The sequence below is a fragment of the Corvus moneduloides genome, chromosome 7 (assembly GCF_009650955.1).
Source record: "Corvus moneduloides isolate bCorMon1 chromosome 7, bCorMon1.pri, whole genome shotgun sequence".
Taxonomy (NCBI): Eukaryota; Metazoa; Chordata; class Aves; order Passeriformes; family Corvidae; genus Corvus; species Corvus moneduloides.
The window spans coordinates 4755024-4777491 of NC_045482.1; the positions used below are offsets into that span (position 1 = coordinate 4755024).

The 22468-nt window shown below is 40.3% G+C and overlaps 2 protein-coding genes across 2 annotated transcripts; both read right to left on the reverse strand.

Annotated features, from left to right (window-relative positions):
• Positions 1-1624: 1624 nt before the first annotated feature.
• On the reverse strand, positions 1625-12522 carry NUP35 (nucleoporin 35). The gene is made up of 9 exons (XM_032114887.1): positions 12416-12522; positions 11447-11617; positions 9367-9494; positions 7634-7694; positions 6886-7027; positions 6438-6507; positions 6218-6346; positions 4058-4225; positions 1625-3696 (listed from the first exon to the last, which is right to left on the reverse strand). Exons 1-9 carry the CDS (start codon positions 12447-12449, stop codon positions 3619-3621), a joined length of 981 nt encoding a protein of 326 aa, XP_031970778.1. The 5' UTR covers positions 12450-12522; the 3' UTR covers positions 1625-3618.
• Positions 12523-13342: 820 nt separating this feature from the next.
• DUSP19 (dual specificity phosphatase 19) lies at positions 13343-20037 on the reverse strand. The gene is made up of 4 exons (XM_032114900.1): positions 19741-20037; positions 19596-19642; positions 18162-18314; positions 13343-14520 (listed from the first exon to the last, which is right to left on the reverse strand). Exons 1-4 carry the CDS (start codon positions 19985-19987, stop codon positions 14299-14301), a joined length of 669 nt encoding a protein of 222 aa, XP_031970791.1. The 5' UTR covers positions 19988-20037; the 3' UTR covers positions 13343-14298.
• Positions 20038-22468: the final 2431 nt, after the last annotated feature.

Consider the following 22468-nt stretch of genomic DNA (forward strand, 5'->3'; position numbering starts at 1 on the left):
TCATGTGAGCTACTGAAGCTGTGTCCCAAGCTGGTGGGGCCCTTGGATGCTGGCGCTTGTGTTTGTGGCTGGGGAGCAGGATGCTTGCTGAGGTGCTTTTGGGAGTCTGTGGGCATGATGGGGCAGCACTTGTCAAAGCGTGGCCCCAGGGGAGGTAGAAGGGCTGTCTCATGCCCCTGCCCACTCTGTGCTTGCCACTCTGGGACTTGCAGGACTAGATCGAGGGGCCAGAGACTCCCTGGTGTATGGGGTGTTTCAGGTCCTGGAGGAAGTTGAGGTGAGGTCTGCTGGGCACACTTGGAGTCCCTGGCTCTGGGGACTCCCAAGTGTGCCCAGCCCAGCTGAGGCCACCCCCATGAACTTGAACATGGGGCCGGGAGCTGCCAAGGCTGTAAAGTAGGAGGGAGTTCCTCATTTCAGGTGACTCCTGAAGAAAGGGAGCCCTAGCATCTCAACCTGGAAGTGAGGGTTTGCCTACTGCCTGAGAGGAGGCAGGAATTACTGGAGTAGTACTCTCTGGCCTGAGCTGGGGGTATTCCAGTATCGCAGTCTGCATTATCTGGAGTTTATCACAGCTGGCAAAGGGAAGGATTACATAGATCTGGACCCCTTGCAGTAACATTGCTGCAAGATTGTAAAAGCTGTTGTGTCCTGTTTCAGACCAATGAGGCCATGGAATCACCCACCCCCCATTGGCCTCTATTTCCCCATCCCTGGCAGTGATCAAGGCCAGGTTAGACAGGGCTTAAACAACCTAGTCTTCTGGAAGGTATCCCTGCCTATGGCAGGGAGATTGAAACTAGATGGTCTGTAAGATCCCTTCCAACCCAAGATCTTCTGTAATTCTGTGATTTTATTTTCAGCCTCCTGGCTACTATGCTGGGGGAATAACTGGTAAGTCAGAGCAACCACTAGTATCACCCTCACGCCTTCATCAAGTTATTTTCACACATTTCTGCACAGAGCCATATACAAAGACACCGCCAGGCAGCAGGAAGCATTCTCACTAGATAATGTTGGGTAACAGGAATTCAGACAAACCTTGGCTCTGAAAGCCCACAAAAGGACTGAACCCTTGTGACTGCTCCCACAGCATTTTTTTCTTTTCAGGTAATCTATTGCTGAAAAGTATGGATGTAAAAATGAAGCTGATGAGCATCAAAGATGGTTGTTGATTGACAAGGTCCACAGCATCAGGAGCATGCAAAGTGGTTATTACCTTTGCCTCAGTGCTTGTGAAGGTGTGGGTGTCATTTGGTATCTACTGGGGGCACAGGGAGGTAATACAGCCAGCTAAATACCCCATGGACTGAATGGGCATAAAAGTATTCAGCATACCACCTGGCAGTTGAGTCAGCAGTAAGGAACAAGCTTCTTGTTATTAGGATTCTTGATAGCAATACTTTTAGCAATGATTATACTGAGAACCCTTTAAACTTGCCTGCCCTAACTTCCCTTACATAACAGATATGAGGCTCTGGTATTAGAAAGTCAGAGACATGATGGGATGGATGCTGATGCCTCTAAGCTTGAGGAGTCACCATAATCAGGTTTGTTGAAACAAAGCTGCACAGTGGTTTGTGCAGTGTGGAACTGTGATGTTCTCAGACTTCGTAAGCCCAAATCATTGATACCAGTGTTTAATTAGTGCTCAACACCATGACAACATATTAAGTCTTACCAGCAGTCTTCACCAGCAGAAGCCACATGATGACAATTTCTTAATGATACTATTCAGAAGTACACAGATTTACAAGTTCTGAATTTTCTTCTCCTATTTACTCCAGAGCAAAGCAAACAACATCCCAAGTGCTTTTACTCTAGAGGAAGCTGTAATGACCAATTAGTAGAGTCATTGCTAAAGCTAGGAGAAACAAAACTGAGAAAACTAGTAACTCAATACAGTTTTAAGTCTGGTACTTATTGGTAAAACAGGTCAGCCAAACTACTGACTTTGGCTCCAACTTCTTTGTTATATATTTAGCTTCAGAGTTACTTGGTCCAAGTTCCATCTTGTTCTGTATCACTTCACAACAACAAACCCAGTACACATCATCACAGTTCTGAAGCAAGCCAAAAGTGTATTCTACAAAGCAACTAGCAAAACGAAAATTTAGCTGAACTGTCTTTTGCTTTTGAAGCCACCTGCATGACAAATATTTTTTGTCAATAAAAAGCCAGATGTATTTTAAGAAAACACATTCAGATATTAAGTTTGAGCAGCTCCCTTTGATCAAAAAGCAAACAGACAACCAAGTTGTAGCAACCAAAGTAGTTACCAATACTCTGAAAGCATAAGCCAGCAAATTAATAAAAGGCATCTCCAAAATCTCTGAGGTAGAAACATGACTTCTCACTAAGTGCTCTGGGGATTTTACTCAGGACTGTGTCATTAGCACTTGAGGGACATTAGGCATGCTTCTGGTCTAATTTTTCAATCTAGTTTCATCAAAGTGCAAAACCACTCTGCAGCATGAAGAAAGGCATGGAAATGGATATGACTGGAAAGTCACCTGGCCAACATGCTCTCGACCCAGACTAAAAGGCTGATGTTGACCAACACTAACACAGACATAAAATCACAAAAAGGAATAGTGGCCTGTAGTTTCCTAAGTATAACAGAAAAAATGTGTTCTCTTTCCAGATGAAAGAGCATATAATTACTTGAGAGGCTCACCTCCAAAACTTCACAGGGGAAAAACTCCATTTAAAAAATAAAAATATGAAAATCAATTGCCATTCGGCCAATACCCTAGTGAAATTTTCTTAAACACCTCTTGAAATGAAAGAAGCTCTGGTCATTGACACACTGCATTTTTCACTTCAGCTATTTCAAATAAAAATGTTATAGTTGAGAAAGCTACAGGTAAGTGCACAATGGTTATAAAATATCCAAATAGTTCGAATACTGGTTGGTACTACTTCGGTAAAAATCAGCAGCACCTGCTCTGCTGATGACACTTCAATAAATATAAGACAACAACATGTTTAACAGTTAAGAGTACTGGCTAATAGTTTTTCCTAATAGAACTCATACTTGTTCAAAAAAACAACCTGAGAAAAGAAACTTTACTTTATTAATAAAACAAAGAGTTAAAAGGTTACTATGACATTTAGAATAGTATGCCAGAGATAATTGTAAAACAGCAACAAATCCTAATTTTAAAAAATTCACACCTACTAATAGCAGGCCCTGTCCCTGGTAGACAGCTCTGCATAGTGTTCTTCCTGCAAGCTGCCAATCACCTTTCCAGAAGGGGGAAAAAAAATTAAAGGCATCAGTAAATTTAGCTGCCCTTTTAAGCATTTCCAACTTACTGTGAAGTAATTCACAGAAAGCAATTACAGAGGAAAATTCAGTGCTGACATTTTTTCACAATCATGCCATCAGAGCACAAATAGGGCTAAAGCACTTTTATTTACACTTACTCAGTTTGTAAAACCATGTGTACATTGCCATCATTTAAAGTGCAAGCTACATGTCTTCTGAATTAACTGAAGGCGTAAGAGGTGCTATGTAAGATAAAATACTGCCACCAGTAGTTATACAACTAACTACGAATGCCAGTAGCATAGTTCAAACCCTGACCAGCTTAGTGTGTTACTTCCTCTTGTATATTACCAGCCAAAAACATATTCCATAGCTTTAGATACAATACTTTCATCTTTCCTAGGAGTTTGTCTGTCAGAAACCACCTACAAGGCAGGGAAAAAAAACAAAAAGAGAAAATACAGAGAATCAGTCAACATATAGTTAATAGTTTTTACACTAACCATTTATTTCTTCTTTTCCTAAGCGCTACTGTATTATAACAAAATATGCTTGAAATATTTTCAAAACAAGCCCTTAATCCCTGGAAAAGTGACAAATCATTAATTTAGTATTTTTTATGATTATTTTAGAGACTCAACAGACTGAGCTTGTACTTGAACGACATCATTAAAGAACTGACAGCAACAGATAAAAGCTAAGGTCATATTGAAATTAATGTCTGTACAGCCTCATAGAGCTAAGGGGAGACAACACAAAAACATGTTTCTGTTTCCTTGAAAATACCTGATAGTCACTAGTGGAAGCCTTATATGCTGTTGCAAGAGGTCTCATTGTAGAAATCCTTGTAGTACTATTTGCAGGTTGTATTGGTGTGCCAGCAGGTTTTGTAGGTGGAGTGAAAATTGAAGACATTGAGGATGTAGAGCTTCTTTCAAAGTTTTCCATCACACTCTTAAATAGAGGGTTAATATAATGTAAACAAACACTGAAAAGCAGTATTCCAACCTTTATCATCTAAAGTTATCTAACTATTTAAACATTTTTGATAAAACATATTTGGATCGCAAAAGATAAAAGTCGCATCAGTACAGAGCATACAGGTACACATGATCACCAAGCATTTTCCTCACTGCAATAATTTACATGTTGAATTATGCCATTGCAAAGTAATGGAAGGTTGGAATCTGTTCACTGTCTGTACTAAAAAACCAAGTTTGAAACAATGTAGAGAAAATATACTGTATGACTTGCAATAAACTTCAAGTAGTAACTTGCTTCAGGCCCAGATGAACTAAGTAGCCTAACACCCTCTTCCTAAATATTTCTAAAATATTTAACCTGATCCATACAGTATGGTCTCCAAGCCTTTACCAACTTGCAGTTTCACTCAGTCCCCTTAGCAAATGCTAGAAAAGGAGTCAGAAGGCTCCATTTTGTAAGCTTACGTTTAGAAAGGAATGCATGTAGAATGAAGAGGTAGCAAGTGACTTGATGAGAACCACAAGTTCCACAACAAACCAGAGGAAACAAGATGGTAAATAACAACCAGCCTGGGGAGATGTGATTTGCTGCATTTAGACTCAGTGAAGCATAGCATTCAAGCAGCCTAAAGACAGCAGAAATTTACCAGCACATTTGGTAGAAGAGTGCTTTCCAAAATAAACAATAGGATTGGTGTACACTGTGGGTGGCATCTGACTCTCTGCTTAGCACAAGAGGAACCCATGAAACTAACTAATACTTTTAAATCAGAAGCCTAAGCGCTAATATCAAATCCGTAATGTCTAGTTTTCAATTGCAGGGAAGTCTTACCAAAACCAAACCTTCAATGGATTAGTCTCCTGAAATTTTTTTCCTCCAAAAATACAAGTTAATGACTATAGGTTTATTTATTGGTATATGAAAGTGGATACTAGCCACAGAAGACATGAGAATTCAAAAGCAATGAAGATCAGATGCCTGGTAATTATATGTCTTAGATCATTACTTCTAGAGCTTCAGCTTACAGGCAATTCATTCATCGATACAAACTGGACACCAAAATAATAAAAAGGCAAGGACAGACCACCAGCAGAAGCCCACAGAGAAAAGGGACACAGAATTACTTTTGTTTCTGAATTTTATTGAGTGTAAGAAATGTTTCAGACTGCTAAAACTTCAGTAATTGCAACTTCAATTTCTAGGGCTGCCTTCTCAGAATGGTTTATATTGGAAAGCTTATATTACTCTTTGGTATCATGTATCCTTAAAGGAGACAAAACAATTTGTGCACTATAGAAGAATGACTTATTTGCTTAAGCTAATGTACAAGCACCTAGTGCAAAGTGCTGCAAGAATTAAAGGTCAGGGCATTGCCAATACCTAGATGCTAATAGCTCATGTTAGTATTAAGACTACAAGACAGCCATGTCTACCCCAACTACTACTTACAAGAGAGTGACATGTTTTTCTAGGGGCAGGTGGGAGAATAGGATTGGGATTTTCTTGCTTACAAATTTTCAGTCCAAAGTACTAAGATAAACTCAAGAGCCAGAAGCACACAGTCACATAAAAAAAATAGAGAGGTACAGTTAGGAGCAGCAACAGTCTTAATCTGCCATTACGTCTCTATTGCAGGCCCTAAAAGCCAGAAATTCCTGTCAGGAAACTTATCTCGTCTCTTACATTATGGTTTCACTTCCTTGTCTCATATAGCAATATAATTCTGTGCATTGTAACTTCCACGGAGCACAGAGATTGCCCATAATGATCATTCTCAGCAGGAAATGTTGACAAATACTTAAGAAAAAGCTTACGTAAACGTGTAACAGACTACATCTTATATAGATGAACTACCTACGATTTGCAATTCCAAAAGAAAAAAAAATTAAAGAGGTCAGGAAAAATAAAAAGAAAGACCAAAAGCAGTGCTTTATATTTAACTAAAAACAACTATTAACTTACTTTATCTATACAAGGCTTGACACCAATCATGATAGATTCACCAAAAATTCTTCCGTCTTTGCTTAAGGCTTTCCGGGCTTGAAGCTTAGACTGATATCGAATATGCATCCAGTTTCCTGTGTTGGACATCTGTATGAGATTAAGTGAACATTGTGAAATGTAGTTTTTTAAATGCATAATTTGCAATGTTTTCTGACTTAAGTGTCAAACTAAGACATACCACATGCTTTAATATGTTTCCGTACTGAGCAAACTGTAGAAGAATATAGGAAGCTGATGCTTGAGGAAATCTGAAAGACAGAAAAAAAATACTCAAAAAATTATGAGTAGTTTAAGAATTCAGGTGTTAAGATACAACCCTATGAAGCATTTATAGAAATCCAGAAAAGACCACTGTAATGACATCAGAAGCAGTGACTTGAGAAATACCACCTTCTAGGAACTTTACCACACACCCCCACAGTAGAATGGTGCCTCTCTAACCAGAAAAAATAATGTGTACCTTAAGTTAAGATGCCTCCCTGAAATGTGTGTTTGCTTGCTTGAACCATAGCTGTATTTCCTATAGCACCTACCAATGCCAGACAACATCAATGCCCGAGTATTTCTTCTCCATATGCTGTAAAGACTTCACCCAGGATTTTCTAATACTTTGGAAATCAACTTACCCAAATACAGTTACCCATGTGTCATCAAGTTGATCTTCTGAAGTAAGGGAATCACCTTGAGTATAAAAAGGATCTAGCTGAGCAGGAGATAGAGTAGTCTTCTTAGGCTGCCCAATACTTACAGGACTGAACATGCCTGAAGCTGTTAAATTGAAATGGTATTGTTGAACAAATTTCTTTTGCAAGACAGAAGTTTATAGTAAAAGAATAAATTCAGTGTCAAGCATTTCACTTGTATATGGAAGAGTTTGATGGGGATTTACTCACAGACACAAAAAGTAAGTCAACCATAATTTCACATCTGCAAACACACTAATAATTTTTTATGACTAGCAACCTAGTGTTCTCTTTGACTTCTAAACACCAACAGCTTAATACAGTTGCCAAATAGAAACAGGCCAACAGAATAAAGCTTAGCAAGAAGACACCAGTTCATAGACAAGATATCAAACCTTGTGAAGATAGAAGGCAATCCATCAGTCTCAGCTGCTTCATTCAATTACAACCACCCCCATGCTCAGTTCAATACCACATTTGGAACAAGGAACATGTAAAGTTGATTGAAACTCCGTCAGGCTCAGAATGGATAATTATTTCCTACTCATATCCATATACCTTTTGAAAAGCTAAAAAATACACAACCTCTTCATAAATTAGCAAGGAACTGATGTAGCTTGCACAGTGATGATTTTTCTGTATTAAAGAAAACAGTAAGAAAAGAGATTAGAAATTTTGACAGGACATCTACCTGCTCCCGGAGTCAATGGAAGAATTCCAACTGATGGGCTCTGTGTTAAAGTAAAGCTGGCCTGCATTAAGATACAGAAAACAACAAATCATTCTTATAGGTATACTGCTCAGATCAAGAGAGTCATTTTTCAAGTGATTTAAACATTCAGGTAATAATATTAACTGTTTGGCTTAAGTTATTCCAAACTTTTAAAGGTATGAACAGATATTCGCATGTATATTTAATAAAAGATTACCAAGAGGTATTAATGAAAAGTTATTTGACAATATATTTGACATATGCTTTGTGAAACAAAGTAGGTCTAAGTATCAATACTCAGAACCTTTTAGTTTAACTTCTCAAAATAGTCATGTCACTATTGCTGCTCTATTAATAATTCACGCATTCATGTGCATCCTGATGGGAAGGATATTAGTATCCTAAGTTTATCAGCATTTTCATTGCCTAAAGGGTCCAGAAATCATGGAAACATAACCTCCACTTGTAGGGAGACTACTACTAGACTTACTTTCCTGCTCAACTATTTAGTGCATAGAAGGAAAGTATACTTTGAGTTTTAGATGGTAGTAGTTGTTTTAACATAGGATTTCAACACCCGAAACAATTTTAGTCTATTTTTAGCCTGAATCATGGCATTTCTTAGATACAAAATCAAACAACCTGGAGTACCTGTAGACCTAGGAACATGTGTTCTGATAGCTGCTCAACATTTTTTGAAATTTAATATCCAATCCTTTAAGACACTATTGGATTCTGTCCTTCACAGAGAACCTCAGCTTTCAGAATAAACTTTTCAGAAGGCAGCACTCAATAGAAAGACTGCTCATTCAATGAAAAGTGTTCTCCTTGTATCAAAAGGGTTCAGTGAAAAAGGACCTAGTAATGCTTGATTAGTCAGTTAAGCAGAAGAGATTATTATAAAATTTACCTTGTAGGAAATTGAGTGTTCCTCTTTCAAAATTAATCCCAACTGTCTACCAAAACTTTGATTAGCTATTTTACTTGGAAAAAAATTTGCTATGTTTCAATAAGTGCCTCTATTGCCTTCTAAAATATAATCATAGAAACACGAAATTATTAAGGTTGGAAAAGATCTCTAAGATCAAGTCCAACCATTAACCTAGCATTGCCATCTTGACCACTAAACCATGTCCCCGAGTGCCACATCCACACATTTTTGAACACTTCCGAGGACAGCAATTCTAACACTTCCCTGGGTGGCCTGTTCCAGTGCCTGACCACCCTTTCAGTGAAGAAATTTTTCCTGATATCCAATCTAAACATCTTCTGGTGCAACCTGAGGCCATTTTCTCTTGTCCTATTACTTGTTACCTGGGGGAAGAGACCAGCCTCCACCTTGCTACAACCTCCTTTCAGGTTGTGAAAGGGTCCTTCTGGCAATCAGCAGCCCAATAAACTTACAAGAAAGTGAAAAGCTGCAATAAGGCTGAATTTGTATGTACAAAGCATAACTGAGGCATGACTTGCATTTTTCATTTCCTACTGTACTGCAAATTAGCAACAACAGGAATTTGCTTCATGACCACACCTCTTGTTTAGTGTACACAGGAATAGGTACACTGAACAACCCAGACTAAGCAACAGCATGACCTGAAGGATCATCAGTCATTTTGCTACAGCAGTTTATACAACTAAGTTTGAGAATTCACTGATGCAGTAAGCTGCCTCACATCTTCTGCTAAGAACAGGCCAGTACTGAAGACACTTACTGGTCTTTTTGAGGATAGAGGTGTTGATCCAAGCCCAGGACTAGATAACTCATCATATATGCTTCTAACTGGTGGAGCACCACCTTTATCTTTATGCGTGGGAACTACTGGTTGTGGGGGAGACCCTCCTGTAATTCAAAGGAACAAAAGACCATGAGAAAACTTGTAATTTGCTTTGGTGCTACTTGTTCTTCAATAATAAATTCAACCATGCTCTCATGTTGATTGTTGTTGAGACTGTTGATTGTTTCACTGGAGGTTTGCAAAGCCATCTGTCCTAGTAAACTGCTCAGGTTTGAATGTTCTAGGTAGGAGCATCACATGTGTCTCAAATGGCATCCTACAGAAGTACCATTTAGAACTTTCAGACCTCTTATTAACCCATTCTATTCACTGTCTACTGGTTCTTTTTCTGAAGTTCTGAGCATGGCTGTATCTTTCAATTTTAAGCCAGGCTAGGAGTCTATTTTAATTGCTTCAAAGACTAACTTGCCTATAGTAGAGACATAAAAGCAAGATTTTTAAGACTTGAGATATCCTACATGTTGAAGAACCATACCAAATGCACAGAGACATTGCACATTGCTGTCCCATTCCCACTGTCCAAATTCCTTAGCTTCCCATCTAATTTCACATTAAATAGAAATGTAAGCTCTTGAGAGCAGGGACTAGCTTGCACATAGCCAGGATGAAGCTAAACCAGCTGCCCTCCCATTTTGTAAACTTTGGGACTTCCAGTATAACAGAGAATTAAACTCCCTAAAAGAACTTCACGTATCTTAACACTTTGTGTGGATTTACCCCAGGGAATAAAAAAGTAGTTTGCATCAAGTTTACACTTCCAAAACATTTGGAAACGAAGCTTTTCCAAATTACTCTTAAATCCTAAATTCTGAGCTTCAAGACTCCACTAAACTGTTTAACACATATAAGAACTGATACTGTTACATGGAATAATGTGCATTACATAAAGCACTCTCCCATCAAGGTTTTCAGTTGAAGTGATCTACTTGATCACTCCCTTTGGGAATTCTGTGTTAGTATCTTACTGGCTCCCCTTTTCCTAAAATTGATACTCTGAGGCTGCAATAAACCCTTTAAAAAACAATTAGGTGAAATTTATGTGATTACTTTCAATTTCATATATATTTTCATAAGAGGTTTGCTCCCCAGACAGATAAGGGCAGGCAGACAAGAGCAAGAAGCAGACCAACAAACCTCCAATTATGGAACATTTTAAGTTGGTAGGGACCTAGAAAGAAAATCAAATCCAATTCTGCCTGACATTCAAAGAAGAGAATATTTTATTAAGATAAATTTTTGCAGTACTTTAATCCTCAATTTCTCCTTCAAAATGACTAGCAAATTAACACCATCAGATATTATATTATGCCAACTGATTTAGTACAAAAGCCAAGATTACCCATGACATGCCAACTACTCACTCATTCTTCTCAGAGAAGAAAACAAACATACAATACTAACATGGGTAAAGAACTTCTCCTAGTCTGATTAATTAGGTGGTCGAAGAGAAATGAGTATCTACAGCTAGGAAAAGTCACTACTCCAGTCCAATGACAGCAGATATCAAGACTGTAGCTACAACCACTAGATACTAATTAAGAAGTATATTTTTAGTTTTTCTCCACCCAGTTTTTTTAAGTTTGACAATCTGTAAGTGGCCTTTTAGAATTCAAAGAAATAGAAAAATTTCTGCAAAGAAATTAGCAGTTTGCACAAGCTGCGTTTAGTTTGCCAGCAGATATCTCCGTTTTAAACAAACAGAACACATCAATATACGTGTAACTGACTTGTAAAGAGTCATATAAATTGATACTGTATTAGGAGAGGCTCCTATTACCTTCCCTGTAAAACAAATTTTTCCTGATACCAAAACTGCCACATTTAAAACATTTATTATAATCAAATACACTGAGTTCACCACTTATTCAATCAGTGGAGTTTGCTTATAGAAAGATATAAAACTATAAGGATTCAAGTCTGCAACAGCATGCAGAACAATGAGACAAACCAATTTTTTGGTTTCAGGACAATTTTTCAGCATTTAACATATTCTGACCTGCAAGTAGTGGAGACCTTGTTTCCATTACACCAACTGAAGGGCCATATAAAGCACGTGGCTGCGGAGTCACTGGTGCAGGTAAGTCACCCATCAAAAACCCAGGGAGAAATTGAGCACTAGTTCCTTGTTTTGGAGACGTTGGGGAGCCAAGAGTCATTGGTTCAGCTCCTGAAAACAAAATTTTAAAATATGAAAAAGACAAGTGAGCTAACTTTTCCCATTGTGGGTTCTATTAAAGAAATGTAACACAAGATACAATAAGTGATTAAGATCACAGAATCCCAGAATCGCTAAGGTTGGAAGGGACCTCTGGAGAACATCTAGTCCAGACCCCCAGCCAAGGCAGGGTCACCCAGAGCAGGAGACACAGAAACGTCTCCAGGTGAATTTGGAATGTGTCCAGAAAGGGAGACTCCACAACCTCCCTGAGCAGCCTGTTCCAGTGCTCGGCAACCTACAGCGTAAAGAATTTCTTCATCATGATGAGATAGAACTCCTTATGTTTTGCTTTATGGGCATTGCTCCTCGCCCTGTCGCTGGGCACCACCGAAAAGAGCGTGGCACCGCCCTCTTGACACCCGCCTTTGAGATATTTACAACTATTGATGAGATCGAAGGCGGTTTAATCATTCATTTTACAGGCAAGCCAAGTTTATCACAACCGTGCATTTTTCGCAACTACAAGTGGCGGCCGATCGATTTAAACCCCCTCCTCTTTCGCTTCACCCCAGCGCGAACCGCCCCTTCCCGGCGTCATCTCCCACTGCCCACTCCAGCTCAGCAGCATCCACACTCCCTCGCCTAGAGCAGGAGGTCGGCCCCGGCCCCACTCCCCTCTCCCGGAGAGCAGGCAGCGCCGGGAGACCCGCCGGGCACCTCCGGCCGGGAAACGGAGCCCTCTGAAGCGGCGCCCAGCAAAGCCGAAGCACGGCGTGAGTGGGGAGGGAGCCCGTGGGCCCGGCTCACCTGCGGGCGGCAGCTCCATGGCGAAGGCGGCCATATCGGCCCGGATGGCGGAAAGAAGGGGGCGGCAGCGCCTCCTCCAAGCACTTTCAAACGAGACAGAGCTTCCTGCTGCCGTCACTTCCGACCCGCCCCCTGACATATTGTGATGAAGCGGGGCGGGCGGAACTTCGTCGCGGGGGTGCGGTGTTCGGGGCCGGGCATGAGGCAGGTCCGGGTTGTCGCCTCACGGCTCCTCGGCAAACGGTCCCCCCGTGGAGGGCCAGGTCGTGAACGGAGTTGAAGGAACCGCGGTTACCGTTAAGGGGATTGTCCTGGGTTGCTTCCACAGGCTGAGAACTCAGAGCAGCTTCTCTACACTGCCTCCCCAGGGAAAGGGCTGTCAGTCATTGCCAAGGCTGCCAGCACCACAGCCACCCGCGTCCGCCGGGACAACGCAGTGAGCTGTACCCGCACGGACACGGGGGAACGATGACCACGACCAGCGATCAGATGCAGCGGGCTTGCCTAAACCCCGCATTAACGTTTAGCATAGAATCATGGAATGGGTTGGCTTGGAAAGGATCTTAAAGCTCGTCCAGCTCCATCCCCTGCCATGGGCAGAGACACCTTCCACTATCCCAGGTTGCTCTGAGCCCCGTCCAATCAGGCCTTGGGCACTTCCAGGGATGGGGCAGCCACAGCTCTTCTGGGCAACCTGTGCCAGGGCCTCACCATCCTCACTGTAAATAATCTAATCTAAACCTACTCTCTTTCTTTGAATCCATTCCCCCTTGTCCTGGCACTACATGTTCTTGAGCATGAGCAATTCATATTGAGAACAAGAGAGGTCGTGGTTCAAACATAATGATATGCTACAGTTCAAACTACTGGTACCAGGACAGAACACCAATCTTGAAACCAAACCTTTAAAATCACTTTATCACACAATTTATCCAAACACAGTGTTCTCTTTATTTTGCTGCATATTAATATATCAAAGCATTAAGAGCTGGCATGAAGGCCACAAAATACTATTAAAGTCTTGTACAGATTTTTTTTTTTTTTAAAACATGACATATTAAGACAGTAATTTCAGCCTGGAGTCTCTCAGGAGGGTCAAAATTACATACCCTATGATGTCTGTTCTTTACATATCATGTGGAATGGAGTGAGAGGACAGCATGTGAGGACCAAATGTGAAGAAAAGACAGTACCATGAGCAGAGACAGATCAACATTTTTTTTAATCGCTGCTGAAATGATTTACAAAAAAACCCCAAACCTGCTAGTTCCAAGACTGGAATCATCACGATAATGCACTTCAAATCACTACTAGATGAAAAACAGTATAAATACACAAAGTATTAAAGCATCCTAAGCATTTTGAGCATCCTCAAAAGACCATCATTTTAATTTCAAAAAAAAATTAATGGCTTGCTAGCCCACAAAATTCCGTTATATCATCTATAGTTGCAATATAATTTTAAAATCCAGTATCAAGGTACTTCATTATATGAACATTTTATTATCTAGATTTTACAACCAACTAGGAATGCACAGATTTGGAAAGAAAGCAATTTATTTCAGTTATTTTATTTCCTTTCTCTACTGCCTGCATTTTCTGATGGTTCAGTAAGCAAACCATAGTTATATTGTTTTCTAATATTTCAAGGAAAACTGAGCTTTATCTTTTTATTAGTGCCCTGGTTTTAGGCAAAACTTCTTTGAAGTCAGTACAACACCATTTGGCTTTTTGATGACATGCTGGAAAAAAGAGGGTCAAAGGAGGGTACATAAAGACTTGAAAATGCACATGTGAAAGGGGATTTCAAAATGACACATTAAAGTATAACCAACATATGTTCCTGTATAGTCAAAACAGATTATTTCACTTCTCCCTTTGGATCAGTCATGATTGTTTATGCTTCCGTTTGCCTTTATAATCTGTTCTTGGTACTTGTGAAGCTGCTCCATGAAGCCAGGATTTGGACAAGCCACAGGCCTTGCATTTTTCACCAAGGAAAAGGCTCTGGCAAAGCTCAGTCTTTCTGAATTCATTAGAAAACCAATGACTACAGCCGCTGCACGGGAGACTCCTGCATTACAGTGAACCAGTACCACGCCATCCTCCAAGAAAGAAATGAAATATAAGTTGGGATAGTCATTAGGTAGATAACAAGTGTAAGAAACTTTATATAAAATTCTTTTAAGACTTACTGAAAGCTCCTTGCTGAGCTCAAAGCAAATATTTACACATATAAGTCCAAATACAGATATAAGCATAAGTGTGAAATTAAGTACTTTTCTACCCCAAACCCTTTATTATTACCAAATTCTTCAAACCTAATTCATACCATATTAGTAAAACACATCCTCTGTCCTTCTTCCTGACGCCCTTCATTTAAAACTAAATCACAGACACCTGGGATACTAAAGTATCTGATCTAACTGGGTGGCAATTTTGAAATAGATTTTATTTTCAATATGGAAAGGAACTTGACAGGATCTTGTTAAAGGTTAAAAACATAGCAAGGCAGCAAACAGCTAGGCACAGAGGCAGATTTTAGAACATCTTGTAGTTCCAGTCGCATGTCTCTTGTGTACTCTGCACGGAAGATTCTGGGTAACAGGGATCATGCACAGGAACAGAAAAATTAGAAAAGATACCATGTGATTTGCAACAGATCTCTTCCTTCCCATCACACAACTGGTACAACTGCAGCAGCTGGTATAGCTGGTACAACTAAGGTCCCTTAACTGGGAATGAGGGTGCAGAATCCGAAACTACTAAACCTCCTATAAACTCACAAATGCTTCTTCTGGGGGTTGAATTCAGGCTTATCCTGAATTATATATAAAATTAATGGTTTTTATCCTACTTAAACATTTCCCACACAACCTTTGAGACACCTGAATGGCTCTTTTTAGGCACTGCAAGTTTTGTTATGAAATAACACACCCAAATTAATGCAAAGACAACTAGACAATCTAGCACATCTTAAGCAATATTTGCAAGGCCCAGGCTTTGTGATGTTGTCATATTTGTATGTCAGACTATGATCTGGAAAGGGCTCAGTCCGAACTGTCTGCCAAATGCCCCTTTGACACAAAAAGAAACCACCAAATCCCCAGCACCTCCATATTCTGAATGAAGATACTGAAACATGACGTGATGTGCTCAGATACTTGAGGCTAAACAGAACTATTCTAGTTATAAAGAGCCTGTTCTGTCTGCCCTTAACAGGCACAAGTTACTTAATGGGAATTTTACCCAGAGACAAAAATAACATGGGTAAATAATATGCATTGGAAGCAATTTTTCTTTTCCTTTGTACAGTTCATACTTTGTTTCCCTCTTTCACATTTAAGTTTGATGTGTCTTTTTAAATAACTGGTTTGTTTTGCACTGCCAAAAATTATATAGTGATACCCATGAATCCTGAAAATTATTGAACATGAATGAATCTGGGCCATAATATTAAACCAACTGTAATACTGAGAATATTTATCTTTCCTTGCTAAAGTCCATTGTTTACAATTCATACAAAACCAAATTTGGCATGTCATTCTTAACTACTTTTGTATTAGCTATGAATACAGAATAAAAGTGAGAAACAGATTGCAAATAGAAAACTCATCTCCATTTACCAAGAACTCCTTGCTCTGATCCTGATACCCTAAGTTTTCCTGCCCAGAAATGGTCTATGGACTTGCAAGAACCATATAAGATTCAAGAACAAGTTGGGGCTTTTTTTTTAATTTTTATGGAGAGAGAAGCAAAATCACCTTCCACCAACATAAAAGGTTTATACAGTGGTTATACACAGTGGGCAAAAAGCCTCATCAAGGAAAGAAATTTAAAAGTAGCATAACGTTTTTGGTGAAGTTGAAGACTAATATAGTCTTTATGGATCCATTTTACTTAGCAGTGGAACAGAGGCTTTTTTCCTTAGGAAAGACAGAGGGAGCAATAAGAAGCGTTGTTCATGAATAAGCAAAGATTTTCTCTTTGGAAACACAAGATTTCAGAAGTTTTATTATTAGATATTAAACATATAAACATATTCCCTCAGTATTATGACGTGACATGGGTCACTGAACATGTCATGGAAAACCTGCCTACCAGTTTGGAGCCTAGAAGAAAAGTTGAGCTCTGATCAGTATCAGAATCCGTACCATGGTGTCTAGAGACTTGAGCCATTACAATCTTAGAAAAGTGAATCCTGTTACAAATACCCAGCTGGCAATGACTTACAGAACAGTGCAGGCTTCACTTGCATCCTCAAATTCACGTGCTCTCATACTTCCTTCATTGAGTTAACCACGTTCTAGAAATAATTTCTCATATATCATGTTCTCTCACCAGTGAACATCTCTTCCTCCCCCATTTTAGGAGATGAAACAGTAGTATCTCTGTGATTACTTAAACAGAAGAGCACTTCATGACACAATTTATCATAAGCTCTTTTAACACTATTTTGACAAAGCAAATAAAGTAATTCAAACCACCCAGAGATCTGTCTCTGTATACCACTATCATGTGCTTTTTGAACGGATCCTGGAGAACAACTATTCCATCAATTACCTTCTCTTTCATTCACCTCTCCCATCAGAAAATTACTAATATTGCTGTAAAAGTTTTCCTGAAAACTCCTTAACTTACAAAATAGTAACTGGGACATAAACACCAGAGGCAGAAAGCAAAATTGAGCCGTTATGAATGGACACTCTCATTTAGAAATGAACTGGAAACCGTAATTAGAAACCTTGAAAAGGTCATTAAGTGACAATATGTTATCACATAGCTTGTAAATTATAAATGAGAGAAGGAAAGAACACTGTGACACAAAGAAAACTGGGCCAAGATCATCTTTAATCCCAATCTACATAAACAATGAACCTGACAGATATGGTAGAATAACATGCAATAATGTTTGATTGTTGAGTTATAGTTTGGATACCAAAACAATGGTTGTCGTAAATTAAACAGTAAGCCTGAATTTAACAGCTGTGAGTTGAGCATGTTCCTGGTTACAGATAACTCTGCCAAGCAACCCCAGAAGGGTTTTTCAGCCTATTTTCTATGTCACATCCTTTCAGGATTTTGTGAGCAGTTAAAATCACTTTTGGCTCCAAAACTACTAACACATTCTCTGATATTCTTGGTATATATTTGGATTCATAGCCTCTTCTTTGAGCAGCCTGGTCTAGTGGGAGGTGTCCCTGCCCATGGCAGGGGGGTGGAGCTAGATAATCTTTAAAGTGCCTTCCAACCCAAACCATTCAATGATTCTATGATGAAAAGCACAAAGATGGTGAACAGCTGATGATAAACCACACAGATCTGTAAAAGCATGTTTCTTGCTTCTAATCCAGGCTGGTTTCTAATCCAAAACAACATCCCCAATGGATATGTAAATTTCCTCCATTTCCTTCTGTCAGGGATACTGACTTGGATTTAGGATGCAATTTTTCTATCTAAACTCAACCCCTGGTCTAACTGTATTAAAGAAGCATTTCTCTAAAACTCAAGACAGTCATCCTGAAAAAGCAGTGCTGGAGGGAATGAAGATTAACAGCAGTGCCATGTCTCTAGGAATGCTTAGAATTTACTTGGATTTTCTATTTAAAATTTAAAAAGACAATGGAAAAACTATTCATTTGGTACCGTATTTTCTTTTAGCAAAAGAAGCTGCTTTAGTTCTTGAATAGTGTAATAAATAATCTAAACAGGATAACTACTAACATTAATTATTGATAGACCATACCTGGATCTTGGCTTTCTCAATAAACTCAAAACATTCAGGGAAATAGGAGGTAATATCAGTTTCTGGGAGGTCCAGAATGGAAATGGTCTTGTATATAAAGTCATTGAGGAAGGCATTTTGGACTCCATATGCCACATTTAGAACATGAGTGACCTAAGTAAAAAAAAAAAGAAAAGAAAAAAAAAGGCATTTTCTGAAGACAGCAAACTAAATGAGTAGTAACAAAGGTGAGTTAATCTTCAGGCATATAGAGACTCTACCTTACACAAGATGCAACGTTCAGTTTTACATACATATGCTGTCTGTGGTATGCTTTTCTCCAAGCAAAGTTTCAAAGTGTGCTAAAACATACTGTGATAAATCTCAGGGTTTTTCTGAGAGGAAATGAAAAGATCATTGCTCAAATGCAGACTAAAAAGTGGATTTTCAGCAGAAAAGGGAGTTGTCAGCACATGGTTGGAAAATAAAAGAGAAAGCAATAGGAATGAAAGCAGACCACCCAACAATCCCCCAAATTTCAAGCCTTCTCTAACCCATCAGCTCAATGTTCCTTCTGGTTGGTTACCAGAACCACTTGCTGAAGCAGAAAGATTACAGAGTAAACTGTTCTTGGCAGGCGACACCACCTCTGGCCTCCTGCCATCTCTGCTCTGTCCAGGCTACAGTCAGGTTGTGGGTTAAGTTACAGTAAATTGACATTTAGATGGCACCAGATGCCAACCTGGTGCACACCCTGTCCTGCAGAAGCACCACTGTTCAAAGGCCTTATCACCCCATTACTGCAAGAGAGAAAAAACAAAAGTTTGGGACAGACTTAGAGAAGCTGCTTTGTTTTTCTAGTTTCATCAATGCCCATAAGGCAAGAGGGAATGGTGCTGCTTAGTGTCTGAAGTGGAAACACATATAGCAGCATAGAAATCTGTTCCATTAAACAGCTCTAAACAATCATCATTCTTGCAGGGCAGCAAGACTCTTTTCAGTGGTACCTAGCAACAGGACGAGGAGCATTGGCCATCAACTAAAACATAAGAAGTTTCACCTCAGCATGAGGAAGAACTTCTTTAGATTGAGGGTGGCCAAGCACTGGAACAAGTGCCCAGGAAGGTCATGGAGTCTCCCTGTCTGGAGACATTCTACACCCACCTGGACACATTCCTGTGTCACCTGCTCTGGGTGACCCTGCCTTGGCAGGGCGTTTGCACTAGACAATCTCCAAAAGTCCCTTGGAAGATTCTGGTATTCTCTGAAAACACTTCAGTTTCTCGTGAAGCCAACAGAAACCCATCCACCTGCAAATGGAGCAGCCTTTTGAAAATGCAAGTGGAATACAGTTTTACTCAGATTTGCTAGAGAATATTTTAGAATTTTTAATTTACAAGTGAAACTCACTGCACGCATTACGCGAGATGCATTTGTATGTCCCTGTAACGTTACCTTATGCTTTCTCATCGTCTCCAGGTCGTGAGCAGCATCCTGTGACCCTACGGAGAGAGAAAGAACGTGCCCGTCGCTGCGCTGAGCCCCTGCCCGGCCGGCGCACCACCCCCTCTCCCTGCACGCCGCCCCCAGGCTCACTCACCCAGCAGTAGCCAGGGCTTCACCACGCCGACCTGGAGGTCGGCGCTGAGGTCCTGCACGAAGCCGCCGCCGGGCGCCGCCTCCTCCTCCTCCTCCATGTGCAAGCAGGCGCCGCGCCACGTCTCGATGATCCTGCGGCCCGTGAGCGTCGTCACGCGGGTGCGCTGCTTCCGCAGGTTGGCCCTGGAGAAGCTCCGGATCTCTTGGGTGAGGGAGTGCATGGCGCGACTGCCGGCACCGCTCCGCATCGATCGACCCGCGCCGACCGTCGGTGACGCGCCCCCCGGGGGCGGTGCCTCGGCGCGCAGTGCTCCCCCCGTTCCGTCCTGTCGTAACTAAAGCAGCCTTTAAATCGAAAATCCATGTTTCCGGTGCCCTGCTGTTTTGGGCAACAGGCCATGCAGCAACGCCTGTCTTGTCGGGAAGCATAGAAAAACATTGTAAGCAGCTAAATGGAAAATAATAGAATTAAATATATTGGGTCTATTTTTTCCCCAGAGTCATTTGACTAGTGACCAAAGACTAAACAAAATCAGTTTCTTATCTTTACCGAAGAGGCAAAATGAAGAAAAGGGAGGCAAGGTGACGCTGCTTCCCCCTTATTCCCAAATGACTTAACGCCCATGTTTTCACGTATTCTCCATAGTGTACCATTTGTAGTGTTCCACAGCTGGTACACAGCATAAAATCACAGCATGGTTTGGGTTTGGAAGAGACCTTAAAGATCATCTCGTTCCAACTCCCCTGCCATGTGCCTGGACACCTTCCACTAGACCAGGTTGTTCCAAGCCCTGTCCTGGCTTTCAACACTTCCAGAGATGGGAAATCCACAGCTTCTCTGGGCAACCTGTTCCAGTGCCTCACCACCCCCACAGTAAAGAATTTCTTCCAGATATCTATTTCTCCTCTTTCAGTTTGAGCTTATTGTTTCTTATCCTATCACTGAGGTTCTTGATAAAGAATCCTTCTTCCTTGTAGGTCCCTTCAGATAATGGAAGGCTACATAAGTGTGTGAAATGTTTGTCTGCAAAGTTAGATGGTAATACTGTTAAGTTAAATGCTGCCAGAAGTACATTTCAATTTGCTAACAATCCTCTGTGCTGGCTTATAGAATAAGGACATATTGCTACAGTACTTCTCCTCTTGTAATATTCCTCAAACTTATGCTGGAGGGATATGATGACTCTGGAAAGATCCTCCTGATAATTCCCCAGAATGCAGTACAGACCAAAGGCAACTTAGCTCCATGTGAAGAGGTCTACAGATGCCTTGCCAATTCAAGACACAGAGAATGCTCTTAGGAATTGCAAGAGCATTAGTTATTTCTGGGAATGCCAGAGGCAATTTTCTAACAGGAATTAGACATAAAATCAAGGTAATCTAAAAAAGGGCAGAATACCCCACACACTGTCTGCAGAAGCTAGAGTCTAAGATAAAATCAAAGATGCTTAGTGTAGGGAGAGGAACAGTACAGAGATCTGGGATAGATCAGAGGTTAGGGTGACAAACGCACCTTTAAGTATGAGGTTTTGTAGCATTCTGCATGGTAGATATGTGGCTTCTCTGAAAGTGGGCTGTGCTTCATAGCAGTTAACTTAAAACAATAATAATGAATAAGTTGGTTCATTTGGGTTTTTTTAAGGCCTTATCAGTTATTTTGATGAAGTTGATCAGAAAGGAAGCTGGCCCAAGCCAGCAATTACATAGAATTTCATGTCTGTTCTCAGGCCATACTGGCTCACTACAGCTGCCTCTGTGAAAGACAAGGACATTAGGGTATCTTGCAAGAATGCAGAGAACCTTGTGTCCGGAAATTTGCAAGGCCTTAGCTAAATTTGCTTGCAGTCCAGCCCCAGACTCTTGCCCTTCGAGTAACCAGGTGCTTTGTAGCCAACTTCTGGCCTGTGTGAGTATGAGGTGTGCTGTGCAAGCATTTGCAAGACTAAGACAGATCTGTAAGACACTCACAATTAATAATACAACTATGTGCTGTTCCTTAATTTAAGAGGAAGATGCAACAGGTGCAGATGCAGAAAGGCAGCTGACTCCAAAGTAATGGATTCCTTTTCTGCTAGGGATGTTGATCCTGTTAAAACTTCCTTAAACACCAGGGGTCCCTACTGGACATAAAGTCTGTGCTGCTCTTTTCTCTCTGAAATCCTAACACACTGCAGATATTTATATGCAGAATTAGTATCTTATTATTTAGTGTGTCCATGTCATAAGCATTAGATGTAGCTTGGATATTCATAGACACGATTTCTTATAAAGCAGGCCTTTCCATGATGATGTCAAATTGTTAATACTGTTCATTACAGAAGAGAATAATGAATTAGAGTTTAAAACTGGGATTTCAGTTCACAGATGAATTCCTATATTCCTCTTGCATGCTTTACTAAGAGTAGAAGACTTCTCTAAAGCTGTGGCAGGAGCTGGATGCTTTCTCTACTTTCTTGGCTGAATGTATTTATGGTATTTCTGGATCTTCAGGTTTTGAATAAGCTATGTATAAATGCAAATGCAGTAGTTTTAAGTAATTTTTAATGTTATGGTTCTTCTGTCAAGAAACTCAGCAGAACCTGTTCTATGGGTATGAACTAAGAAATGTGTACTGTAATTACTAATTATTACAAAAAGCAGCTTGTACCTATTCAAAAAGCCCATATGGCAGTGTATCATCTTTCTGCTGTATCTATTTCCTTCCACTATTATTTTAGTGTAGGTACTGC

Coding starts and splice junctions, on each gene's coding strand:
- NUP35 (XM_032114887.1), bottom strand. CDS start 12,449: ATGGCCGCCTTCGCCATGGAGCTGCCGCCCGCAG. Junction 6,508..6,885: donor ACATGGGTAACTGTATTTGG/GTAAGTTGATTT, acceptor TCTGTCTTTCAG/ATTTCCTCAAGCATCAGCTT. Junction 4,226..6,217: donor TCAAGCCTTGTATAGATAAA/GTAAGTTAATAG, acceptor CCTCTATTTAAG/AGTGTGATGGAAAACTTTGA.
- DUSP19 (XM_032114900.1), bottom strand. CDS start 19,987: ATGCGGAGCGGTGCCGGCAGTCGCGCCATGCACTCCCTCACCCAAGAG. Junction 19,643..19,740: donor GAAGCCCTGGCTACTGCTGG/GTGAGTGAGCCT, acceptor CTCTCTCCGTAG/GGTCACAGGATGCTGCTCAC. Junction 18,315..19,595: donor AGACGATGAGAAAGCATAAG/GTAACGTTACAG, acceptor TTTTTTACTTAG/GTCACTCATGTTCTAAATGT.